This window comes from Lates calcarifer, linkage group LG20, assembly GCF_001640805.2.
Source record: "Lates calcarifer isolate ASB-BC8 linkage group LG20, TLL_Latcal_v3, whole genome shotgun sequence".
Lineage (NCBI taxonomy): Eukaryota > Metazoa > Chordata > Actinopteri > Centropomidae > Lates > Lates calcarifer.
Window position 1 is genome coordinate 9,033,699 of NC_066852.1, and position 23,640 is coordinate 9,057,338.

General features: G+C 40.5%; 2 protein-coding genes across 2 annotated transcripts in view; both read right to left on the reverse strand.

The window, feature by feature from the left end:
- The window catches only part of abr (ABR activator of RhoGEF and GTPase), a 126,147-nt gene extending 114,726 nt beyond the window's left edge, over window positions 1-11,421 (reverse strand). Inside the window, exon 1 of the mRNA XM_018691422.2 lies at window positions 10,309-11,421. Within this exon, the coding sequence (XP_018546938.1) occupies window positions 10,309-11,116 (808 nt within the window). The 5' untranslated portion in view covers window positions 11,117-11,421. The remainder of the gene's footprint in view (window positions 1-10,308) is intronic.
- A 3,215-nt stretch (window positions 11,422-14,636) lies between these two features.
- Window positions 14,637-23,068, reverse strand: aspa (aspartoacylase). Its single transcript, XM_018692237.2, has 6 exons — window positions 22,487-23,068; window positions 19,642-19,837; window positions 18,593-18,686; window positions 18,301-18,408; window positions 16,004-16,113; window positions 14,637-15,802 (listed from the first exon to the last, which is right to left on the reverse strand). The coding sequence occupies exons 1-6, from the start codon at window positions 22,726-22,728 to the stop codon at window positions 15,611-15,613; spliced, it is 942 nt and encodes a 313-aa protein (XP_018547753.1). The 5' UTR covers window positions 22,729-23,068; the 3' UTR covers window positions 14,637-15,610.
- Window positions 23,069-23,640: the final 572 nt, after the last annotated feature.

The window sequence follows — 23,640 nt, forward strand, 5'->3', positions numbered from 1 at the left end:
TCAAATAAACATTCAAAACTGAACACAGATAAGCCAGAGCAAAACTGTCGTTGCTGCAGCAATCCACATGAGGGCGCTGTGTCAATCCCCTTAGTATCCCATAATGCCTCTGAATCCCCTCCAGTTAAAGTGAGCTCTCACTAACATTATGTCACATTCAGCTTGCAGGACCTGTTTACCTGTGGGGCAGCTTCTGCTCTGAAACTACGTGACAGTGACACAGTGGTATAGGGAAGGAAATACAAACCAGCGGCACTAAACAAAAACTAAACAAAATTCAAGACATTAAAACCTCAATAGAATTCCTATTCTGACATTTTTTTGCAAATACAAGGCTCCACCAAAGCTACTGATATGACGTGGCTTGATACTGGAGCTGCAGAGGGATTTGTTGGCCAGTTACCACACCTCCCGTGTCAGGTTAACGGTATCATCAGGACAGAATGCAGCGAGCACACTCACTGACACATGAGAGGTACACTCACCGCAAAACGAGTGAATGTGAACATTGTTGAGGCAGAAGATCTCTTCATTCATCCAGATTAGACTGTTTTCAGCTTGTTAATAAATATATGGACTGTCTCTGAACCAGAGGAAACTGTTAAAATCCACCTCAGCGTCACAGTCATTTGTCACACACTTTTCTTTACAGATGGTATAAGCATGTTGAAATACTTCTTAACATTATGGTTTTTAGCATTAATGTTGTGTGTTGTGTCTTGAGAACATTTCATGCTCTGGTTGCTGGCCTCTACAGAGGATGTTTAAACATCACATGATACCACCCTCCTCACCACAACTCAATGGCAGTACAAACCAACAGGTGACTGCTATGAGTGGCTGTGACACAAAGGGGAACACAAACACAAAACATAAAAGCTATCAGATATCACACTCTCTTCTATATGCTGAAATCATAGTAAAGCACTAAATATGATGAATTCAACGAGATGAAGGCAGTGAAAGCTGCACAATTAGTATGGCTTAAAATCAAATCCTGTGAGCCAGCAGCATTGTGTTCCATTGCTCTTAGTTCATTTGCCAATAACTTGCGGCTAGAGAGCAATTATGAGAGTGAGCGAACGAATCATCAACAAACAGCATCTGATCCTACAAGGAGTCCCTCAACACTGAGCAATCAGCTTGAACTACGTGCAAGACAGACACAACTTTCTACTTGAGTGATGTTACTTTAAGTATAATGCTATGCCTACACTTTTAACCCTAGACCTGCGGGCTCAGTGTAGCTAGTTCTTCACACAGAATGAAACTCAATACCTACATCAGGAGCTCCTGTGACCTGAAACCCAAACACTCCTTCCCTTTCTCACTGACTTAGTCAGATAACCAGTGGGCAAGCGTTCCTATCCTGACTGTCTTAATACAGACTGAACTATTACATTATTACTGTGTTGAGACATAACTAGAGCACAAAGAAGTTTCTATTTTGCAATTCATGTAAAACTTCCAATTCATCTATCTGTTTATTTGTCCATCTGCTTCCACCTAGCAATAAGAGGAAGTGAAAGGGATGAGCACAACAGAGGATGTACTCAGGATATTAACCAAACCACACTGTGACAGAGAACTGAGAATGCCTTCAACTCATTAGCACAGGTGATTTTATCTCAACATATGGTTGTACAGAAATACAATGCTTCAGTGAAAGCCTATTTTTCATTAATTCCCCAGTGTGCAGCCGACAGAAATAGCTTTCTTGAGAAGGACACAGAAGGGAGGGTGTAACAAAGACTGGTGAGAAATGATGTCTTGTTGTGCTGAGAAAGAATACCTCTGTGTTCAGGGGTAAAAAGAAAGTGAGGTAATGAGAACATCTCCTGCTGTGACAGCTACGAAAGCTAAAAGCCTGTGCCAAGTCTCCTTAAGACATAACGGTCCACAACAGTCCATGAAAGAGTCCATTTTTTTTGCTCTGGTCTGAACATGGCTGCCATCTGACACAACAACACTGTCACAAGAGAACTTCACACACCAGCAGGGAGAAGACGGACCCGACATTCAGGAACAAAACAAGACAAAACAAGACCAAGAGTGCGATCACAACTTGTTTACTGTCATCCTACATGGTTTGAGTATTTGGTGATGGTTAATGGACTTCATATCCAAAGACATTAACAAAAATGCATCAGACCCAATATGGTGTATCTTGCATCCTTGTTCTACATACATAGTAAACAAATGACAAGAGTAGAATTAAGACCTCAAAGAGACAACAATTTCACAAGAGGTTGATTGTCTGGGACTCCCTACTAGTCAGTCAAAAATGAAGAGGCCTTTCAGATGAGAGGTGAAATGTCTTCAAGAAAACTCAAGTAAGTCCAGTTGTCTTTGTATAGCATTTAGAACCACAACCTGGGTGACTGAGCGTCTTCACAGACAGACTGCTTCCTTTTTGTTACAATAAACTTTCTAAGCATTAGGAACTTGGTTATCAAATGTCAACTTCAGCTTTCTTATGCTCATGAAATAATATTAAACAGCTCAAAGAGGAACATATTTAAAAAAGCATTTTTGTCCAGATTATGTCCTCTCCCCAACCAGCCTGCATCAGCATCTGCTGACCATATGCCTCCCACTAGCCAACTACTGCATTCAGCTTCTTTCTGCAAAATGTGACTGCCCTCCAAAAAAGCTACATATTACTGATAGTCAGTTTCAGGTCAAGGTCAGTCAACTTTTCTATGTGCAAAATGTCTCTTGTTAACATCTGATACTCTTTGATTTCCTCCTCTTTCTGGTGTAAAACAAGTAATGACAAGTTTACCATAGCACTTTAGTAGTGATTGCACTCATTACCATTGCATTACACAGCTCTCATGCCTTGTTAATGAGCTGAATTAGGTTTTTGGCTCATACTTTCAAAACTGAAATTGAATGAGTTAGGGCATGACTGAAACATTGATAAAATATTCTGAATACTGCAGTGTCTTAATTTGCATTTCAGACAATCCAACTAATTTGACTTTCACCTTATCAGGTACATGAATACGTACATAATGTGAAACAATTTAAGGTATTAAACTCCATTCATCATTATAAAATTGTTATATATTATATATATGTAATTTTTCTTATTTTCATTATAACAAAGTTTAATAGTTAATTTTCTATTTCATATTTGATTTTTTTATTTTAAAGGCTTGTTTTTATTCCATAATGGATTTTTTTTTGCCAATAATAGTTTTAATTTGTGTCCCTTTTTATTTCATACAGTATTTCTTTATGACAGCATGTACCATGTATATTTACAGCAGCAGTTTCTGGTTGGTTAATTCTGAAGTGATGCTTTAACTAACAGGAGCAAACTGGCTAAATCTAGTAACAGTTATTAAGCTTGTTAGCTGAGGAGCCAGGAGACATGATTGGTTGAAAGGTGAGAGGGTGGTGACATCACCACTGTCATGTAAAGTAACATTATGAAATAAAATGGATCATTATGAAAACTGACAAAAATATAAAAACAATATTCCTTAAAAATGAATAACTACTTCATAATGTCATTTGTATTTACTAAATATTTAGACCTAAACCTTTAACCAATAACCTCAAACGTTTTTTAGGGGGTAGGTGTCAAAATTATTGGGGGGGGGTATTGATGTGGCCATGCACACGAGAAGGATGCATATGCATATGCACTGCACACACACACACACACACACACACACATTCACCCACCTACCCTTACCACACAGACATCACGGTGGTCGTCTCCATGGCAGCCATAGCATTCAGCCGATTAGACGTGGCTTGGTGTTTTCTTTAATTTCAGACTGAGAGGAAGTTTTTTTCTAAATGTCAATAATACAAAAGGAGTTGAGCTGTATGTACATGTCTACACACAAGCTGCATCTATTTTATGTCTACATAATTAATAAACATCCGATTGAAAAGCCTAAATGATCCGGCCTTGCTTGCTTGAGCTCAGGTCACACAGTTTTCATCATAAACATGTAGCTCAGACTGCTTTTCCAGAAAGACAACTGAGGTCGACTGCAAACTACCAACAAATATTATATAATATAACCAATAAATATTAGACACATTTTTAGCACCCACAATATTGAGTGCTCTGCTCAGAATCATAGTGTCCTGAGGGGAAAAATCTCAACTGGAAACCTTTTAGAGGAAACAGGATGAAGTGAGTCTCTTCCTCTGAGTTTAAAAGCCAGGAGGGAGTAGTGGTGGGGTTATTTTAGTTAAATGTAACCAGTATTTTCCATGTTCTTTCCATTTTCGCCTGGTAGCTAATGTGATTTTTCTTTCATTTCTGTTGATTTACAATCAGCAACAGGGAGAGAATTTATTGACGTCACTTTAATGTAGGACACAAAGGTGGTTTGTTCATTTAGCAGGGCTGTATGAATCAGTTAACTGACAGGAAAACCACCACTCTCAAACGCCCCTTTATGTTGCAGCTGCTCATCTCAACTTGATTTGAACTGAGAGACTTTCACATAAGGAAATGAGTTTACATTTCCTCTGCTTCTGTGCTCTCTGGTACAATATCCTAGCTCCAAGACAAAATCTGCAGGAATCACAATAAGTAAGGCAGATCTCTCAGTTTGTTTGTCTGGCCTCTGTTTATAAAACAGGCTGACTCAGGGCAAGAGAGGGTGAATGAAATGTTATCCAGTGTCTCATAGGAGATGGGAACAGTAGCAGGGGCTTTCATTAGTGGATTGGGCGCCCAGCTTTGTGTCTAGATGACCATCACTTCTAGTCACTATTCCCTGCTCCTCTTGATGTGAAAGCCTTCCCAGCACAGCTATGTCCCTAATCATAAACCACTGGGAGGTCCACGCCTTTGTTTATTCAAGGAATGGATAAACACACGTACAAAGGGCAGCGTGCCAGTGCCCCATAAACAGTAAGATGGTGGGGAATCAGGTGCAGTTAACAAAGCTCTGCTGTCATGGCAGTGAGTTCATATTGTAGTCCAGAGCAGATCAACTGTACTATAACAAAACCACTATGTTTGTGGTCACAATCTTTACTATTACTTCTTTGTTCAGTCATTTCCTGATTTCTACCTGATACAACCACAAAAGTGACACTGTCAGGAACAAAGCTCGATGATAAAACCACTTTGAATCACATTTTAATCTGACAGAATCTTCATATCATTTAATTAATCTATGTGATCAAAAACTGCCATTATACCTTGGTCAGGCGCTTCGACTGCTTTCATTTCTCATCACAGTTTCAGAGGCTGATGATTGTGACTGTTGACACTGCATTACAGGACTTTTCTGTGACGAGAGAGTAACTACACTGTGCGTCATATAAGCCTGGAAAAGCACTGAGGGAAATCCTGCTATGGTGAAAAAAAGCTGCCTGCAAACAACACACTTCTGTTTAGGTCACCAGGTCAAGTCAACTTTATTACTGTAGATTTTTAGATATGCAACATGTAACAAACTCTAAGAAGCAGGACCTGACCTTGATTTTTGTTTTTGTGCCTGTGCCTGTGCACATACTGAGCTAGATGCGTATGTATATATAGATGCATCTAGCATGAAGATGCTCGCCTCTTTGCATTGCAAGTCCTGGTTTTGCATTTCACACCTCTGATGTAGGCCTAAAGTCAAGGCCCCTGCACACATACAAATATATATCTCCTGCGATCACCTTAAGCAATGATGCTGCAAAAACCCACACCTCCTCATCACTGACATCCTGTCTGGCTCCCTGAACAGCCACAACGACACTTTCATCACCAAGGTAACACAGGGACAAGTTAGACCATTAATACCATTTTAGTTTTGCAAATTTACAGTCATAGGTCTTTTGACTGTCCTTGCTTTTAGATTAGACTTGGGTAAAAAGCTTTTTTTTTTATTTTAAATTCAAACTATTACTTTTCTAAATACTTGAACATAAAAGAAATAGAATTCTGTTCATGGAGAACATGAAATAGAATCACCAGGTAGCTGCAGACTCACAGTAAAAAATCAAAGCTTTACCTTCCAAGTAAAACTGCAACAGAATTTGTGATCTAGATAAATCTATCACAATCTGAGCATAGCACACAATCTGACGGACCTCTGAAGCAGCCTCACAGTATGCCCGTCTGAGCTCTAACAGCAGTGTTGCTTTGGAAATATCTGAGATGAGCCAGAGTTGTGAGAGAGATTTACCCTGATTTGTGGGGATTTTTGCCTACATTCTCAGAGGACTGTCTTCCACAGTGTAAAGCCTTCACTTCATAGTGAGACAGTTTAGTAATTGGGCTGTCAACTGTTCAGTAATAATACATTCAAACCAGAAGTGAGTACAGCGACTACTCTGAGGCCTCAGAGGCAGAACACTGTAATTCACTGGTTTATGACAAAAACACAAACAAACCAAAGACTCTTAGCTGCCATTTACACCACTGAGTGTTAAAATGGAAACAATATGACAGGCTCATAGTTCCCCTGCTACACACGCTATTCAGGACGGGCCTGGACAAGCCCTGCTTATCTGAGGGAAGAGGAGCCAACCCAAGGGAAAAGAGAAATATGTGTGTCATAACCAACAACCAGTCTCTGTAGAGTGACAGAAACTGGTTTCTACATCAGTTTTTAATTTCTGAGCATGTGATGACAGAACCGTTTTGTCATGTGACTGGTGATCCACACCAGCCTTTCAATGTCCTTGTTAAAAATAATAACAAGGACATTTTTTTCATTCTGTCTTCAATATTCAAAGACATGAAAACTGAGCCCATTAGCAGGGTGACACAGCATGTGTTGCCAAGTCTTTATTCATTACTTTGCCGCAGCAGATCATCTGTAGAAGCCAGTCAAAAAATTTTGCGGAGAAAATATGATCTAGTCTTATGAGATAATGCTAATGATAATAGAGCATTATCAGTGGGCATTATCTCACCACCTCCTGTTTACAGGAGCAGTAATCTAATTTTTAAGTGGAAAATTTTGTCTGTGTGTTCACGTTATCAGGTTGGTTTTCATCATTATCAATACACCTTGCTGACAATCTGTGCATGTATCCTCTGGTTTTAATACGATTTAGACGCTACTGTGTTGACATTAAACATCTTGTTCTTTAACTGTATGTTTTGACAGGACCTTCACTTCAAAGAGTCTAATTCCAAAAGTGATACCTGTGGACCATAGTCCATAACCAAAATACTTGTTACCACAAAATTAGTGTTACCATGCATGTGGTGACTCATCTTAACATGATGCTTACGAGGTTTTTAAAATAAATAACATATCAGGCCACATCTGTGTCTGTTATACAGAATGTCATGGTTAAATACTCACACATTTGAACGTGTTTTGAATTTTGTGAAATTTTTTTCTTGTCTGGCGATTTTCTGAGCAACCAAGATGCTGAACAGAGAAATGTGTTATAGGTAAGAGGAACAGGAAACAGCAGTCTCAGCTGGGTAAAAAGACTTAAAAAGTACAGCTTTTAACTAATTGACACAATGAACTTGAAGTTGTTATCATCACATTTATGTTGTCATCTGAAACTTTATCACCCATTTAACTGTGAGTCATCGTTAAGCTAAGCTTTAATGTGAGCCATAATTTTTATTTCTAAAATTTCTAAAAAATAAACAGGGTAGAACACTTACTCTTCCTTGCACTCAATAAAAAAACAGATGTTTCTCCACCAAAATGCTTTAAATTTCTAGGATATCTGAAAAATTGTATGCTGCAACTCCTGGCATGACTGGATAGGACTAATGCAAGGCAAACATCAGCAGTGTAAACTATTTCTAATTTTCACGCTGTCTCAGTGAGATGTTTCAATCAACAAAATCATTTTTTAAAATAATACAATGCTTATTTCAACAATCTTGCAATAACAAGTGGATTAGTTCAGGTTTAACCCAACACTGTACTGTGAATCAGAGGTGAATCAGGAAACATACAATGAGACAAGACCTATGGCTTCAGACTCACATAACCTCATGGATGACCTCTTCCCAGCACGTTGCACAAAGGCATCAGAATGAGCAAGACCCCTGGCATGAGCCCACTGCTGGTGTGTATGTGCACGGACAGAGGCCCTCCAAAATACCTCTAGGTCTTTACAAAGCTTCTACACACCCTCCATTGTTTTTGGCCACAATCAACTCTTTCCACTGATTATCTAAGATGTAAGAGCAAAACATCAATATCCTGTTGGACCTTAAAGATGGAAAAGACTAAGACACATACAGTAAGTGTTTATCCTCACTGACCCTCACAATTATGGGAACAGTGATCCCCCAGACTGTTACAATGCAAAACCAAGAAGTGTGCCACGATTAGAAAAAACATTAGCTGTTTGCTTTTCTTCCTCTTGGTTCATCCAGTTTTGTATTTAGGACATGAGACAGATTCTTGATACATAAAATGCTCTCACACTGACTCATGTCCAAGTTTGTTTCAGGAATCTCCGCCTAAATATTCAAACCTAAATAATTTCATCTATTTCAGACCAATTAATATTCAGGACATCATTAAATTCCATCAAAAAATGAATATGAGCAAACAATCAGTATTAAGCCGCCCATAATCCTCACATATAGTATTAAAGGACCAAGCAGACCAGAGCATGAGGATGTGGCACAGAAATGTGTTGTCTGCTCAAAAAGCCTTCCTCAATCTATTCCAATGTTCAAGTTAGTCATTCTCTCCTGACTCATGACATGCAGACAATCTTAGTCAATATTGCCACACTTTCTTGAGGAAGTAACTGTGACTCCAGCTTCCTGCATTAGGCTCCATATTATTAGTTTAACCCCCAGACTTGTTTTCTCAAGGGTTATGGAGTAAATAGATTCTGTGCTTCACAATACCAACCCTTTATCTTACAAAACTACAACTACTTAAAAATCACTGGAGAGCAGCTCTCAGATTTTTGTTCTATATTGAAGTAGAGTATTCCTGATGAACTGACACCTTAAGGAAACAGTTCAACATTTTGGAAAAGTTAGGTGAGAGGATTGGTATCACTCTCAAGTCTGTAAGGTAAATATGAAGGTAGAGCCAGAGAAAGGTTAGCCTAGCTTAGCATAAAAACTGGCAACAGGGGGAAAAAGCTAGCCCAGCTGTGTCTACAGGGGGCAATGTGTTGCACCACTTCTTGGCCGGGAGCAGTAACTCTTGAGGCAATTTCTTGTCCACCACAAGACATAGTCTGGCACAATACCCCTAAAAACTACCACAAACTTTGATCCAATTTCAGTGTGATCTGGGGTCTCAAGATATTTTTCTTTTGACCATAACAATGCGGCCATTAATGTGGTACCCACCCTGCCACTGAACTTAAAGGATATGACCTCAACATGACATCACACAGCATCTGTTTGATGTCATATCAGGAAGCTAGGAGGAAAATAAAAGACTTTTAATCTGATAAGCAAAATGTTTCACATTGGAACAGATACCCTCTGAACCACATTTCAAAGTATATTAATGTGGTTATCGTAGGTGTTTAATAGATAAGTCTGCCTCAAATCTGTATCAAAACACTGGATTTTTCTGTCTGTGTAAATCTTGTTTCATTTCAATAAGCTGTGACCCTCAACTACTTTCAGTTCCTTTAGGTCTAGTCTAACACCTCTTTTTTTTCCCTAATCTACACTAGAGACATCAATTTCCAAAGTTCAGACCACCAGTCCCATTGGCTAGACTCCTGGATAAACAACTTAATGTAGGCTACTTCACACAAGGAAGATACACACTAATGCAATTGCATCTAAGTCCTCTGTTTACACACCGCACCAAAACCACACAGACAGAATATCTTGGCCCCGTCTGAAAAAAAAAAAAAAAACACTAATCCATATGATTTCAAAAACTCAATGTGGTACTATAGCAGGGGTTTACACAGGAAATGACTTCTTAATCAGTTCTGTAGTCACTCACTTTTCCGATCTTGCCCCTACCTGAAGAGCGTTATGTAGTGGCATCCTCTGTGGTAAAAGGCGTTAGTTGACTTAAGTCATGCACTGGCTGATAAAAACCATTCAATGAAACCTGACACTGTTCACTGTATTTGGATTATTCTGCCAACTGTAAAGTTTTATGTAGAAAGGTCCCTGATGCCAGGCTCCTCGCTACATTTAAAATGCATTAGCTCTACTTCAGACCCTCACCCAGGGCCTTTCCGACTTCTCCACTGTCTTGAATCAGAACTGAAATCCACCTTCACGTGTTTCACTGTTGTGGTATGTTCTGTCATACCATCTCCCACCCTATTTCTTGAGGCAGTGATATTGTGTCTTCATTTGTCTATATCTCATTTTATTAGCAGTAACAGTAGCAGCGGTGGTGCTGGCATTACCTGCAGATGAGGAGTCATCGTGGTCGGAGCTCAGGTACCCATCACTCCTCCTGTCAGGGGTGCTGCATCCGGAGCCGCGAGAGGCTCTGTTGTAAATGTGCGGGAAGGACGGGGACAGCCTGCCGTCGTCACCGGAGTCAAAGTCCCTGCTGTGACGGAAAGGCCTCCGGGTGTCCCGGTGGGTCCTGTGGCCGTCCCTGCCGCCGGCCTTTGGTGCCAACAAGTTATTCCTGACGAAATTCTCATTCAGCTCCGCATCCTCGTACTCTCTGTCGCTGCCCTCCTCGTTGTCATTCGGCTGAGAGGCAGCGGTAGGGGCCGTGATCTCTCTCTGATAGCTAGGTCTCTCTGGCGGGACAGGGATGGGGACGGGCTTACCTGTCTTGCCGCTGAACCTGCTCCGCTCCCGCCCGAAAGCGCTGATGATCCCCGCTGTGTTACCTGCCGCGTGGAGCCTCACGCCTCCGCTGTCAGACACCACGGTCCTGTCCCCGTCGCCCTCATCGTACCGCCGCAGGGGCTTCCTAATATTCCCCGTGTTGGAGAGGGTGAACGTGTCAGCGTTAAAGTTCTCATCTTTGCCTTCAAACCTTTCCGGGTCGTTTCTTTTCTGTCGAGCCATGGTGGTCTGCAGGTAGATCACCTTGAATTTCTCCTCCGCCAGAGCCTTCTGGAGCCTCTTCAGGTTGGATTTACACGTCTCCAGCTCCGACTCAATGTCCTCTACGGACTTCAGGTCCATTTTAGGCACTTCTCCGTCGGGAAATTCATTCCTCCAGTGTTTTGCAAATTCCTCCTGTTCCCACATTTTGATATTCACAGCGGGCTTTCTGCCAGCCGCAGTCTCGTAACACAACAGTCAGAGAGAAAGGTTGAAGCTAACTGTTCTGAGTCTTCACCGACAGTTAGCGACCACTCTGTCGCATGTATCCACCTTCCTCACTCCTTCCCTGTTTCCTGAGAAAAACAAAACTGCCTGCCGACATTAACTAGACCACTTTCTGACCATCTTCAACCTCCCACACATACAAACGGCAGGCGGACGTGCGCGCTGTGAGTCGTGCATGTGATGCAGACAACAACTTTACCACTATGCTGAAAAGTTTCGAGACTTCCTGTATCGAGAAGTGCTGCCTTCATGTGCTGCTCGGACAAGTGCGGGACACCTTAATACGAGATTTTAAAGCAGGTGCGTTTAGCTTTGGCTGGGAAAAAAGAAAAAAAAACGTAACATTTCTCCATGAGCTTTCAAATTTACAAATCAGCCACAGAACTAAAGCCTACTTAGCGATAGATTATTAGAATGGCAAAATATGTTTCAAATTTGTATGAGCTATTAAAATACACACAATACACAATTATTATAACGTGAATATAGAAAGACAATTATTTTTGCGTAAATTTCGCAAATTAGACAGCCTAGATAACAGCTTATGATAGTGCTATCACTAAATTTTACCATCAATTCTCAACACAGCTTTTATCTCCAGATAAAATATTTGCCTATGTGCTATGACGGGTGCCACGGGATATTTCCTGTAATTTTCTTTAAACCTCTGACAGAACGTGAATGCAACAGTTACTTGTACTCTGGAAGTTGATGAGTTCATTAGACTGCTCTGTTCTCAGTCAAAACCGTTTCGCATAAATTTTGAAGTCACCTTTCAGTCACATTCTTGCAAAATAATATGATATATGAATTAAATGAAGACTGAAAACATGAATTGTTATCTAAGTCACAAATTAATCTTTTCACAATCTTTTCATTAATCTTTTCACTTTTCAATCTTTTCATCTTTTTCACTGTTATTTTCACTGTTAACTTTATAGCTAGCAGCAAGATCAGTACTTGCTTTTGTAGCTTGCTATTACTTGAATGCCTTGATAAAGTACAGGCCTGTCAGATGGTATGTGTGTCTCCACTAATCAGCTGGTTTTACCTGTTTATAGGAAAGCCAGAACCTAAAGAAATGTCATTTGGTGGCCCTAGTCAGGACATCTATGAAATGCATATTATATAGATACCCAGTGAAGAGGGAAAGCTGCAACACTTTGTCTGTGTGCCACAGAAAGAAAATAAAAACCTTGGGTAGTGGGAGTATCCTCTTCTCATTTCTTTTTATTAAGTCTCTTATTATTTTGATATTATGGTCAGACATTTCTCATAGATACCAGAAGTGATTTTCCAACTTTCAATATTACTAAAGAGGAGTTAACTGTAAAAGGAGGGCAAAGACCATGTCTCCTTCCCTCTAACTGCTGGTTTCAGTGGTTTGACGTCAAGGAAGGGACGAGTTCTAAATGTGCATGTGTTTATCAGGCTACTTGCTATCAGGCCTCAGGGGAAACAATCTGCTGCCACCACAAACGTGTGCACACATCAGTACATCTTAAAAGCAGCTTTGCATGCATACTGGATACAAGTGCATGTCATAACTTATAGTAAAGCACATTCTCTTCCTTGTTTTGACTGAGGCTGTTTTATCACCACAGGAAAATATTTGCTGAAAAATGTCACGCCTGCTCAGCTTTTCACACCCACTTGATATAAACCACACCAGAGAAACATTTATTTCAGTTCAGTATTTTTAAATTTAGCAATGGAAAAATTTGTTACATCTTACCTTGAAAACCTTTGATTTTCATAGTGAAAAACATAATCTCTGACACGCCCACTTTACACAAAGGCCTAAAACCTGATCGCCTAAATCTCAGGATCTGTGCACCTGCATCCAGATAAAAAACCTGGTCAGCAGCCAAGCAGTAGACTTCCAGTAAAACAGGGGTGTAATGCTATACAACAGAGGAGAAAGTTTTCACTACGGACAGGGACGGGAGGGTGGAGGCAAAGATAGATGCTTGGTATTTTCGAGTGCCTGTTTGGACCCCTGCCCAGAACCGAAAGATCATTCTCCTAAAAGCTTCCAGCAGCCTGAGGGGATCATTGATCAGCACTCGCTGCAGGTCTGAGAGCCCTGATTGGGTTACTGTAATGAATAGACGAGAGGGGCTATGACCAGCCTGTAGTCATGAAACTAAATTACTAATCACAAGCCTGACATCATATAGCAGAAAGTGTACGGACTACAAGTGTCCAATACAGTCAGCCAGTGGAAAGCAGAGGGGTGACTGTCCAGCTAAGACAATCACATCTCTCATACTTCACTGGTGTGACTGTAGCATTTCAGATTTTAATGACTTTTAGCTCAGTGCTCAGATAATGACATGACTGGGGGAATGGTACATAGGGCTATACACAAACAGTACATCTCATTCCCATCAAATACACCACGGTTTTGATTCAAATGTACATGTACTGCATTCATCAAATGTGCAAAATAAGTGTAAAGGAATGCTCCAATACAGTGACATACAGTATTCTGGTGAATGTGTTTGCCTTTGTTTTTTCTTTGTGATATCTCCTACACCACATTCGAACATATTCTCCACACCTCTCAGCCTCCTTCACTCCTATTCAATTCCGGATGTCCTGGATTCCTCAGATGTCTAATTTGGTTGACGAAATGGAATTTATTCCTGTGAACAAGAAGCAACCACCAGTGTGAGGCAGACATTAACAGGATCAGAAACATGAACAAAATCTCCATTTATGCTTTAACTGCAGCATTATACTCATTCCTCACTTTAAATATGTGTCTTTTATAAACATTGCACGTTATCTGTAACATACTGTATACACTATATACTCAGGATATCAGTAACAGCACACACTGTGTGGTGTGTCAGTCACAGAGTTTGTTATAGATGTCAAAAATTAGAATGAGGTTTGGTTAGGATTTCAGTGCAATACTTAAATAAACTGGATGGAAGTCAGGATCCCAAATGTCTTTTTAACAGTCGGTCTAATGACATCTACTCCCTAATGTCTCCATTAAGTGTTTAAATATGGACATTTTCCCAGATATATGAAACATAATGAATGTACATGTATGTAAGTAATACAGTGAAGAAGGTAGTTCATTATATTTGAGCTGCACTGTAGGTCTGTGTTTCTGATACAGGGGGGAGTAATGTCACAGCTTTAGCTACAGGGTAAATTCCCTGAATGGCTGCATATTGCCTACAGTGCATTGACATGCACTGCACCAGTGACAGGCTAATGAGCCAAGAGATCTGACAGTCTGCGACTGGCTACTCCAGTTTATTGTACTGTATGCTGCTGCAGAGTGAGTCACAAGTAGAGAATGTTAATCAGTGGTTGTGTGGTGCCCTCTTGTGGCTGCAGGTGCTACAGGACAACACAAACATAACAACTCAAAGCAGCACAGTATGAAGGATCCATCTGCAAACAATAAAATAGCACAGTATAGCATAGTACTACATTTATTGATTGGATCATTTCCACAGGACTTCAAGGACAGTGAGGTTTACTAATCATATAAACAGTGCTACCAAAAATATTGCTGAATGAAAAATGAATTACTGTAAGACCACAGCAATACACTTTGAGACAACAAAGACGTAAAAACATTAGAAAGTACATATGCTTTCCATGAATCAACAACTCTTAGACATCACTTAAAACCAAACATACAGTACAAGTATATCAAAATAGACACAAATATATTATTATAAAACACGTTTCAAACTGCATCCCATTTGTGTAGAGGAACAGGACATATACCATTTCTTATCAAAATAATATCTTGTTATCCGACACATATAATCAACAAATTCCACTCCAAAATCGTTGTGCAATTTTCTCAGAAATCTCTATTAAGGCAATGATAGGACAGCACCACAGATGCAACCACTGGAGTTACAGGTAGGTAGTATCAAAGGCCACAAACACCCTCCTAAAGATGTTACAAATATATTTTCAGAAGAAGACAAACAACTACAGTTTTGGGTCGAGAGTTGCAGGTTATGATCCTCAATGGCCTTCCTGAGCAGTAGTAGGAAACTTAAAGAGTGTTGTATAATGATTCATAAGCCATCAATGATTAGGCCTGGCCTCCAGTATTAAAAAAACTTGGTTGATGTAATGTGAATATATTTTTTAAATAAGAACAGTATCATAAATACTTACCACAACAATATACCAGTCTTCAGATCAAAGACTTTCACAGTGACTCTTTGCAAAGCCTTCACAAATATTCTTTGCATAGTTAATTGATTTTCTGATAGTAAATGCATAAAAAATGAAATCAGTGTGTATTCACTAGTCATTATGTGAGGAAAGTCTGTCAGTTTCTAACAGAACAAAGTGCAAAATCTATACACAGATTGTTGCTGCGGCTAACAGATATTCGTGATCACTGTTAGCCTCACAAAGCAGTTTTCATGCTTTTCTGATGGCACTTGCTACCAAGGTTTCTCGCCTGGTGGTTACAAACGCCTGTTGTTTTTCATAATAGGCAGCCTCATTAATAAAAGTGGGATAGACGGTGCCGGAGCCTTGGTAGTGGATGGTCTTCCCGTCAAATGTTTGGAACATAGGGTCACCGGGGTTCAGCGGCTCCCAGTCTCCGTCCTGAAACAACAACAAGCAATAACCACAGGGAGAGTAACTTGAGTATGTTGCTCAAAGTTAAAAAAAATATATCCTCAAATCAACTGAAGACGTCTCATTTCCTGTTTCATAATAACTCATATCTACAGGTTCAATAGGTCAAACACTGTATATGGGCGAGAGAGTGAGGGCAGGTATGAATCAGGCTACTGTCATGTTTACCTGCAGATTGGGGTGCACCATTGCGATGATGTTTCCATTGGCATCTCTGGGGTAGTCAATCCTCTCTGAGACGCGGAAAACTTCAACAGTACAGGGAGGGAACTCCATGCCTGAACAACACACAGGAAACAACATCTTTAATGTTGTTCCTAGAAAATCCTGTATACCAAAAACTACTTCATCATTTAAAAAGATACATGATAATCTTAATAACAACAGAGGGAAGAGGCATTATCCCTGCATTAAAAGAAGACTGCTGGTCAATGCCATGTGAATATAAGTAGCATTTATATCTAAACACAAATTTCACATAAAAACTGCAACCTGGGGATGCTCTGACAGTCATTTAATGTGGTCTATGAGGAGAGAGATGTGTGAATTTTAAGTGAATATATTGATGTTTGGGATTATGCAATGAAAGAAATATGTCTGCCATTCAAGATCTGAGTTAGACTGAAAAATCAAACTCTAAGCAGTAATTTGCTGTAGGTTTTCAAAACACTTTCAGCATAAGGCAACTTATCTGAAAGGCAATACCTTAAGAATAACATCAATAAAATAATACTGAACAGAGAATAGGTACCTAAATGCCTCTTATTCACAAGACTCTGTAGGCTTTCATGGCAGTGTAATAAAACTAAAAATGTCAAACAAAGAGCTCCTATGGGAGATTGTGATTTTTTGCAAGTCTTGAATGAGATTGGAAGAACGTGAATCAGTAAATTATGATCATGCAAATTTCTGCCATGCATGTTAATGAGGTCAGCTCAAGGTCCAATGTTCAAGGTAGAATCTATTGTCTTTCTCTTGATACACAGCACACAGTGTAGAAAGAAACACACCTTTGCTGCTGTGGTATACAGACACAATAAAAAAACAGAAAGCAAGTACAAAGACAGTAAAATGCACGTAGCGTGTGATGAATGAAAGCTTCTGTTACTTAGGGAGGAATGAGCCTTGCTTCATTAAAAATAATTACATTTTCTGATGGATAGAAATATACATAACTATATTCTTTGTGTGCAGTTCACCATCAGATACACAGCACTTACTTAACAGCTGAAGGAAAAACTTTGAGTACTTTTAAAAACAAACTCAGATTTTAAAAAACATAATATATTAACATACATTTAAAAAAAAAAGCTGTAATAAAAAGAGATAAGTGTTGAAAAATAAAGCTGCTAAGGTCTTGAGACAGACTGACACAGCTAAACTGACATCTCTAATATAATATTTTTAAACTTACATAAAGCTTAATTTTAGTTCTTTGGTAGAGTTTGTGGAACAAGAAGCTGGATGGTGCCACACGGTGCCAAAGTGACCTTATTCAATCTCTGGAACAGAACAGGAAGTGCCGTAGTGTTTGGCAGAGCTGGGGCGTTAAGCAAGTACATGTTTAAATTAGCTTGTAAGTGTAAGACAACTGAGCTGGATTGATATGCAAGTGGCAGCATAGAGTAAAAAGGACAAATGTTCTCATAGACACTACAGTTTTCCCACTGAATCTATATAAGACTTTCTTCGGAGAAAGTCGTTTTCAGGAGGAACAACAATAGTCTGTTATTGCTAAATGAGTTGTTTCTTCATGCTGCTCAGCTTCAAAATGCAGGAACACCGATTCATCACTATGCCAAAGCATTCATCAGCACCAGTGTGGCCCCACGTCAGAAGATTACAACAGCATTGGCAGCCAGACTCTAACGACATGGAAACGGACCAACTCCCAACAAGCAGGCCATTCAACAGCAGGCCAGTCAGGGAAAACCAACAGACTGCAACTCACACTTGGCATACACGGCTTGTTTACGTAAAAGAGGAAGGAAAAGCTGCCTTGCACCTAAACATTGCAAACACTGTTCCTGTGCCTTAGGGAAGAGAGAGGGGCAGAGCGGAGGCGTGATGAGCCAGATGATGCAGATAAATTTAGAGATCTGGGGTGTATGTACATCTGGGTGAATCAGACGAGCACCCATGGGCATTTTGTCACACAGTGTTTTTTGTCTTGCTGATGCTGACAAACATCCACTGACTGTAAACAACTTATTTGTCCATTATATAACACATTACGTATCATAACGTTAGTCATCCTCAACTCTGAATTCAGGAGACATGATTTAATACCTGAAAAATTTATTCAAACTTCAACAACAGTGAGCTAATTCTGTGGCCACGTTTGCCTCAGTTTGAACTGCTGAGGCATAATCCTTCACAGCCTGTTGGTGAACAGCATACACGTGTTCTTGTGGTATGATATAGCTTCAAATTCTAAGCTGCTGTGGTATGTATGTTTGTCCTACCTTCATTAAACAGTTCGATGAAGTCCAGGGCATGTTTCAGTATTACCCTCATAGCCTCGAAGATGTTGCTTCTCAATACACCCTGAGGCTGAGGGCCCACTTCCAGACCTGCAATGAAACAGAGGACATATTTTCATGTATGTTCTACCAACTACAGGGACACCTTAAGAATGTCTTAAATGTCCAGGGCCGAAGCAAGACAGACAACCAGGGGTGGCATGGCATTCAAAAACCCCTTCACCTGCCCCAGTCAATGTTCACGGACTAATCTGGCTGGACTTGAGACACTCACCAACAGGGTGCTTGGCTACAGAGCGTGAAGTGGAATACTTTAGAAGAGGATGTTCATTCAGCAGAACGAGACAACTGGCTGGAGCGATGGCTTTCTGTAACACAAAACCAACAAAGACAAGATCTCAGCTGCAGATCAAACATTCGCCTTAACACAGTCGCATGCTGCACACCAGCCAACTGTGGTTTAAGCCGACCAAACTGCGAGTGACAGCTTCAAGGTTCTGCTCAGCAGAACGGAAAATTAAATCTGCAACAACTCAGTTTGGAACAAATGTGACACATGCAATAACAAACAGAAGGATGATCACGGACACTTACTAGGAAGTCAGTCACAGAGCACAAAGTTCAATCTGTTACCAAATAAAGGGCAGAGAAATGAGTCATTAAATAACTGATGTCTGGTGATAAAACGCTGGCTGAGTGGGTGAAGTCAGTTGTCTATCTATGTATCTCTGTGTAGCAATTTGCATTTCTAAAAGTTATGAACACATGTCTCATGAGCTCTATTGCTTACAGTAACCGAGAGCATGTTGCTTTTGGCTCCTCTTTTGCTCCAGGTGTTGCTCTGCTTGCTGCCTTTGTTTTATGTTGAAGAGCAATAAATGGTACAAGAGCCAGAAGCCTCAAACACCTTTCATAGTTGTATATAAAACAATGTTAAGTTCATCAGGGAGATTTGTGGATAAAGGTAGAAAAATAACTAAAAAAAAGAGGCATTCCTCTGGTCAGTTTGGAGGGTTAACCCTTTAGATGAGCTTGTCAGATAAACAGATCAGTCTATTATTTACACAGGTTAACTGAATCCTGAAGACCTGATTTTAGCAAAACATTGACTCATTGGTGAGAGGAAACTAGAGACCCAGAGAACTCTTTCATTTTGGCCAGAAGTTGGCCTGCATCTTAAGTTTTTTGACGCACTACATACTGTGCTGCAGCAACACATACAGTGTTATTTGTAACAGCAGGTTTTCAGGACAGCTGCAGTACACAGGTGTGTTTGTGCCGTAAAACTTTCAAAAATTCCACTGTGCTCCTCGAGGCTGTCACCTTGATGTAGTTCATCATCTGCAGATTGAAGTGGTCTTTGGAGCTTTCCAGGATCAGAGTGCAGCCCATGTTGGATGTGGTGTTGTGGAGGTCAAAGATAACATCGTAGGCCTCTGGGCTGCCCTTAGGGCCAAATATCCTGTTGATCTCCTGGGCTCTTTGCACCTCGTAGGGTAAGTCATCTCCTCCCGGAGCACTGCAGGACACAGACACACACACACGATTAGAAAGCAGCCAGACGCCAGCACATTCACGCCTTATCAGACAATTAAGAAAGCAATGAAGCATGTTAATGATTTACACAAGGGTGTCTGTTTGTCCTACATGCTCTGTAACACTTTCACCAACCGTTGACCACAGTGGAAAAATCCCTCTGAGCAGCACCCAGAGAGTGTTACACAATAACTGAGGTGAACATATGGTTTGTATGGACTGCAGTCCTTCACATGTGGATAACAGGAAAACATTAATAACTACAAATGATCTCTTGATGGTTATTACTGTGATACAACCTACATTTGTTAATGTAGAAAGTCATGGCAGCCATGAACTCTACGCAGGAACACAAAAGCCGGATTCAGCAGGACAGTGGCCTCCTTTTGTGAGCATAAAGAAGAAATTTAATCCACTTTTTTCCAAGCCTTGCATGTCTGCACTAAGGGATCCTTGAGAACTTTGTTTTGTCCCTGGGCTAAACTTGCTTTTTTTCCCCAGACAGACATTCTGCACACTCTGACCACAGAATGAGAGCTGCCCCCTTTTTTTCTCTTAGCTCTTTCAAAGCGTTTCAAAATAACCACTAGTCTAGGACATTCTCCAAGCTACTGTAGAATAGCACCTCTGCTGTGCATATTGTCTCTCCTCCCTCACATCTGCTCTTTAGACCCCATTTTCAGCAAATATCTGGTATTGTCTGGACATGAGTACACAAGCGTAGTGGGAGCTACAGCTGATAAAGTGGACACCAATATACTAACTTCATCTGAGAGAGCACACGGACAGTAAATATGAGGAGGAGCAGGGCTGTCAGTCTATTTAAGCTGAGGACACCATGGACTGTTTTTTAGAAAAAAAGGCTCCAAGTGGTTAATCTTCTTATATGTTCCCCTCAGAGAGGCCAAGCAGTTTGTAAGCTGAAGAGAGCTGAGAGGATCTTTCAAAATCATTAAACATTTACATGATGAGGCAGTGTCACAGTAGCTTCACCCATATCATCTGAGCTTTCATTGAGATACAGAGTTTATCATGAGAAATCCTGTAATACTTAATACTATTAAGTGTTCTGCATGTAGTGCAGGAAGTATTTCATTAATTTACTTAAGTAAATGTAGCAACAGCACTATAAAAATACTTTATTACAGTTAAAAGTCCTGCAATCATAATTTTACTTGAGGAAAAGTACAGAAGTACTGGGAACAATATGTACTTAAAGTGTTACTCATTATGCAGACTGGCCCCTGTAGGCATTATACTGTTATGTGAATGGATCATTAGAATTGATGTATTCATATATAAGAACTAAATGATGTGAATGGTCAAGGCGATGCTAATTACAGTTGCAACATACTTTAGTACTTGAATGTTCAGTAAGAAATCAGATTTTGTAAAATCAGATTAAAAGTATGATCAGTTTACAAAATATCTCCTTTATAAACAAAGTAGTATAAGTATGAAGTGGCTACTTTCAACTACTGACCAGTGATACCATAAAAAGGCCCAGATTTAACTAATAAGCACATCTTCAAATATTATAGGGATAAAACTCAACTCACAAACATAGGGATTACAGTTGCCTTACTATGTAGCACACACACACACACACACACACTTCAGTGACCTTGGGACTGTTATTATGGGAATAATGTTTTATGAATAGTGGGAGACGATGCTGTTATCCAACCACATTAGTGTAAATAGGCTGTTGTGTGTGTTCATGCAGACTGCCTATATGAGCCAGCTTTTGCGTAAGACTTCATTTCCGCTATAGTGCACACGAAAATCGTCTTAAATCATTTGCAGCTCGGTCACGTTCCGCTCACGTTTTTCCTGCTGGCTGACAGTCAGCTGAAGCCCGGGAGGAGGGGACACACTGCTCTGCTGTTATTGGCAGAGGGGCGGGGGGTGACGGTACATGGCTGATGGTAAACACACACGATACACTACCTGTGATGATATCTCTTTGACGGCAATGTCCGCCACTCTGTTTTCTGTAGGTATGACTAGACTGAGGTCAGATTTTACAAGGCGTGCTACAGCTGCAGTTCAGTGTGAACCCTTTCTTCACGACCTGTCATCAGTGCGGCTGCGTTTATCCATCTAAACTGTATTGTGTTCAGGTCTATTGTGTTAAACATAAGCAAGAGATCCTATGATATTCTCATCATTTGTCTGACAGAGCACAAACACACAGCCGATTGTGTCAATAATGTTGCATAATGTGAGCTGGCATTACATTTCCATCACATTCAAAATAACTGGAGCGAACATCTTCAAAGATTCAGCCCAGACCACCTTGAAGAGAGTCCAGCAGGTCTCAAGCACAGTGATTAGTTAGATGGGATTTTTTTTCTAGTCACGCGCCATCATAACAGCATGTACATAAATAACACTATTCAGACAGTGTCACAGTTTACAGTATGGATGTACATGTGCCCCCCTCCCCTTTCCCTTGAGATGGAGCTGAAAATCAGAGCAACAATCTAATACGAGTCTGTTGTTGAATGTCAGTCTGTTTTATGGTTCCGCTCCATGACAAAGTTTGCACTCAACATGTATGACAGCAGCCAGGAACAACAACAACAACAACAGCAGCAGCAGCAGCTACACGGTGTCGGTGTGTGTGTACCTGAGGTTTTCGGGGGTGAACGCTCGGTTCAGGTCCGTGTCCACGTATCTAGTGCACTTCTCCACCGCCTTCGGGTTGGTGATGAACGGTTTGGTCTCGACCCTCTTCCTCTGCACCTCGGCGCTGTTCTTCATCCACAGGTTCACCAGCGTCACGCCTGACATCTCGTTCCCGTGCGTCCCACCGAAAATAGCGACTCTCCTGGCCTCGCTATAACACGCGCTGTTGTTATAAGACGACATGTCTGAGTGATAAAAGGGAAAAAAAATGGTGCGCAGAGTTGTTGGGTGAAGACACGCTGGTGTCACGGGCTTCAGAAGCGAAGGAAAAAAAAGTTTCTGGCTGGAGCTTCACGGGCTTCACTATTTAAATGCCTGCTGTGCTGTGGCTGCGCGCTTACGTAACGTGCCCGCTGGCTTGTTGTGGTCAGTCACCGTGCGTAAAATGCGCTGAGTTGTGCACGGCATCTCGAGTTGCAACCGAAACTCCGGTTAACAAGGTTCCTCCCATTGTTTACCTGTCACTGTGAAACCGACACGAAAATTTAACCGCTCATTTCCGGCCAAGTTCTTCCAAAATAAACTGTACTCAAAACCTTGTTGCTATTAAAGTATCTGCGTGAAGTCTATTAAGCTAGACACGACGAGACACTACTTCCGGTCATTACCTTCAAAATAAAACGGTGCAACATTTGATAAACAGAAAGGGGAAGAAGACAATTGCAGTATTTACAGCCATATAATCCTGTATTGCGCTGGAGTTTTGGTCTAAAACAAATTCAGTGGAGCAAAATAACAAATAACCTAAAATACAACTGTTTGTAGGATGCCATTACTGGTTCCTCTTATCTAATTAATGATGTTCACAGTATAGAAACACAAGCAGACAAGTCAGATGATTTTAAACCTAGAGCCATTAAAATTATACAAAATGTAAAATATTTTGCACATTTGTCTACAAAACATGAACTGCCTGCACCAATAACAAGCAGAAACATGATCATACTTTTTTGGTAAGATGTCTTGAAAATGTTTGACGTGCAGAAGTGGTAAAGTATTACCTATTAACTTCATGAATAGTCCCCTCCTAAGGTGTACATTGTTAACCCTGCAGCAAACACTGACGCTCACTCAGCCGGAGGGAGCCTGCTGACA

What these genes read in the sequence shown, in the direction of transcription:
- aspa (XM_018692237.2), bottom strand. Translation starts at nt 22,728, where the DNA reads ATGTCGTCTTATAACAACAGCGCGTGTTATAGCGAGGCCAGGAGAGTC. An exon ending in TGTAGCCAAGCACCCTGTTG is followed by an intron (nt 18,409 to 18,592) that starts GTGAGTGTCTCA and finishes GTTTCATTGCAG; the next exon opens with GTCTGGAAGTGGGCCCTCAG. An exon ending in TGGTGCACCCCAATCTGCAG is followed by an intron (nt 15,803 to 16,003) that starts GTAAACATGACA and finishes TTGTTGTTTCAG; the next exon opens with GACGGAGACTGGGAGCCGCT.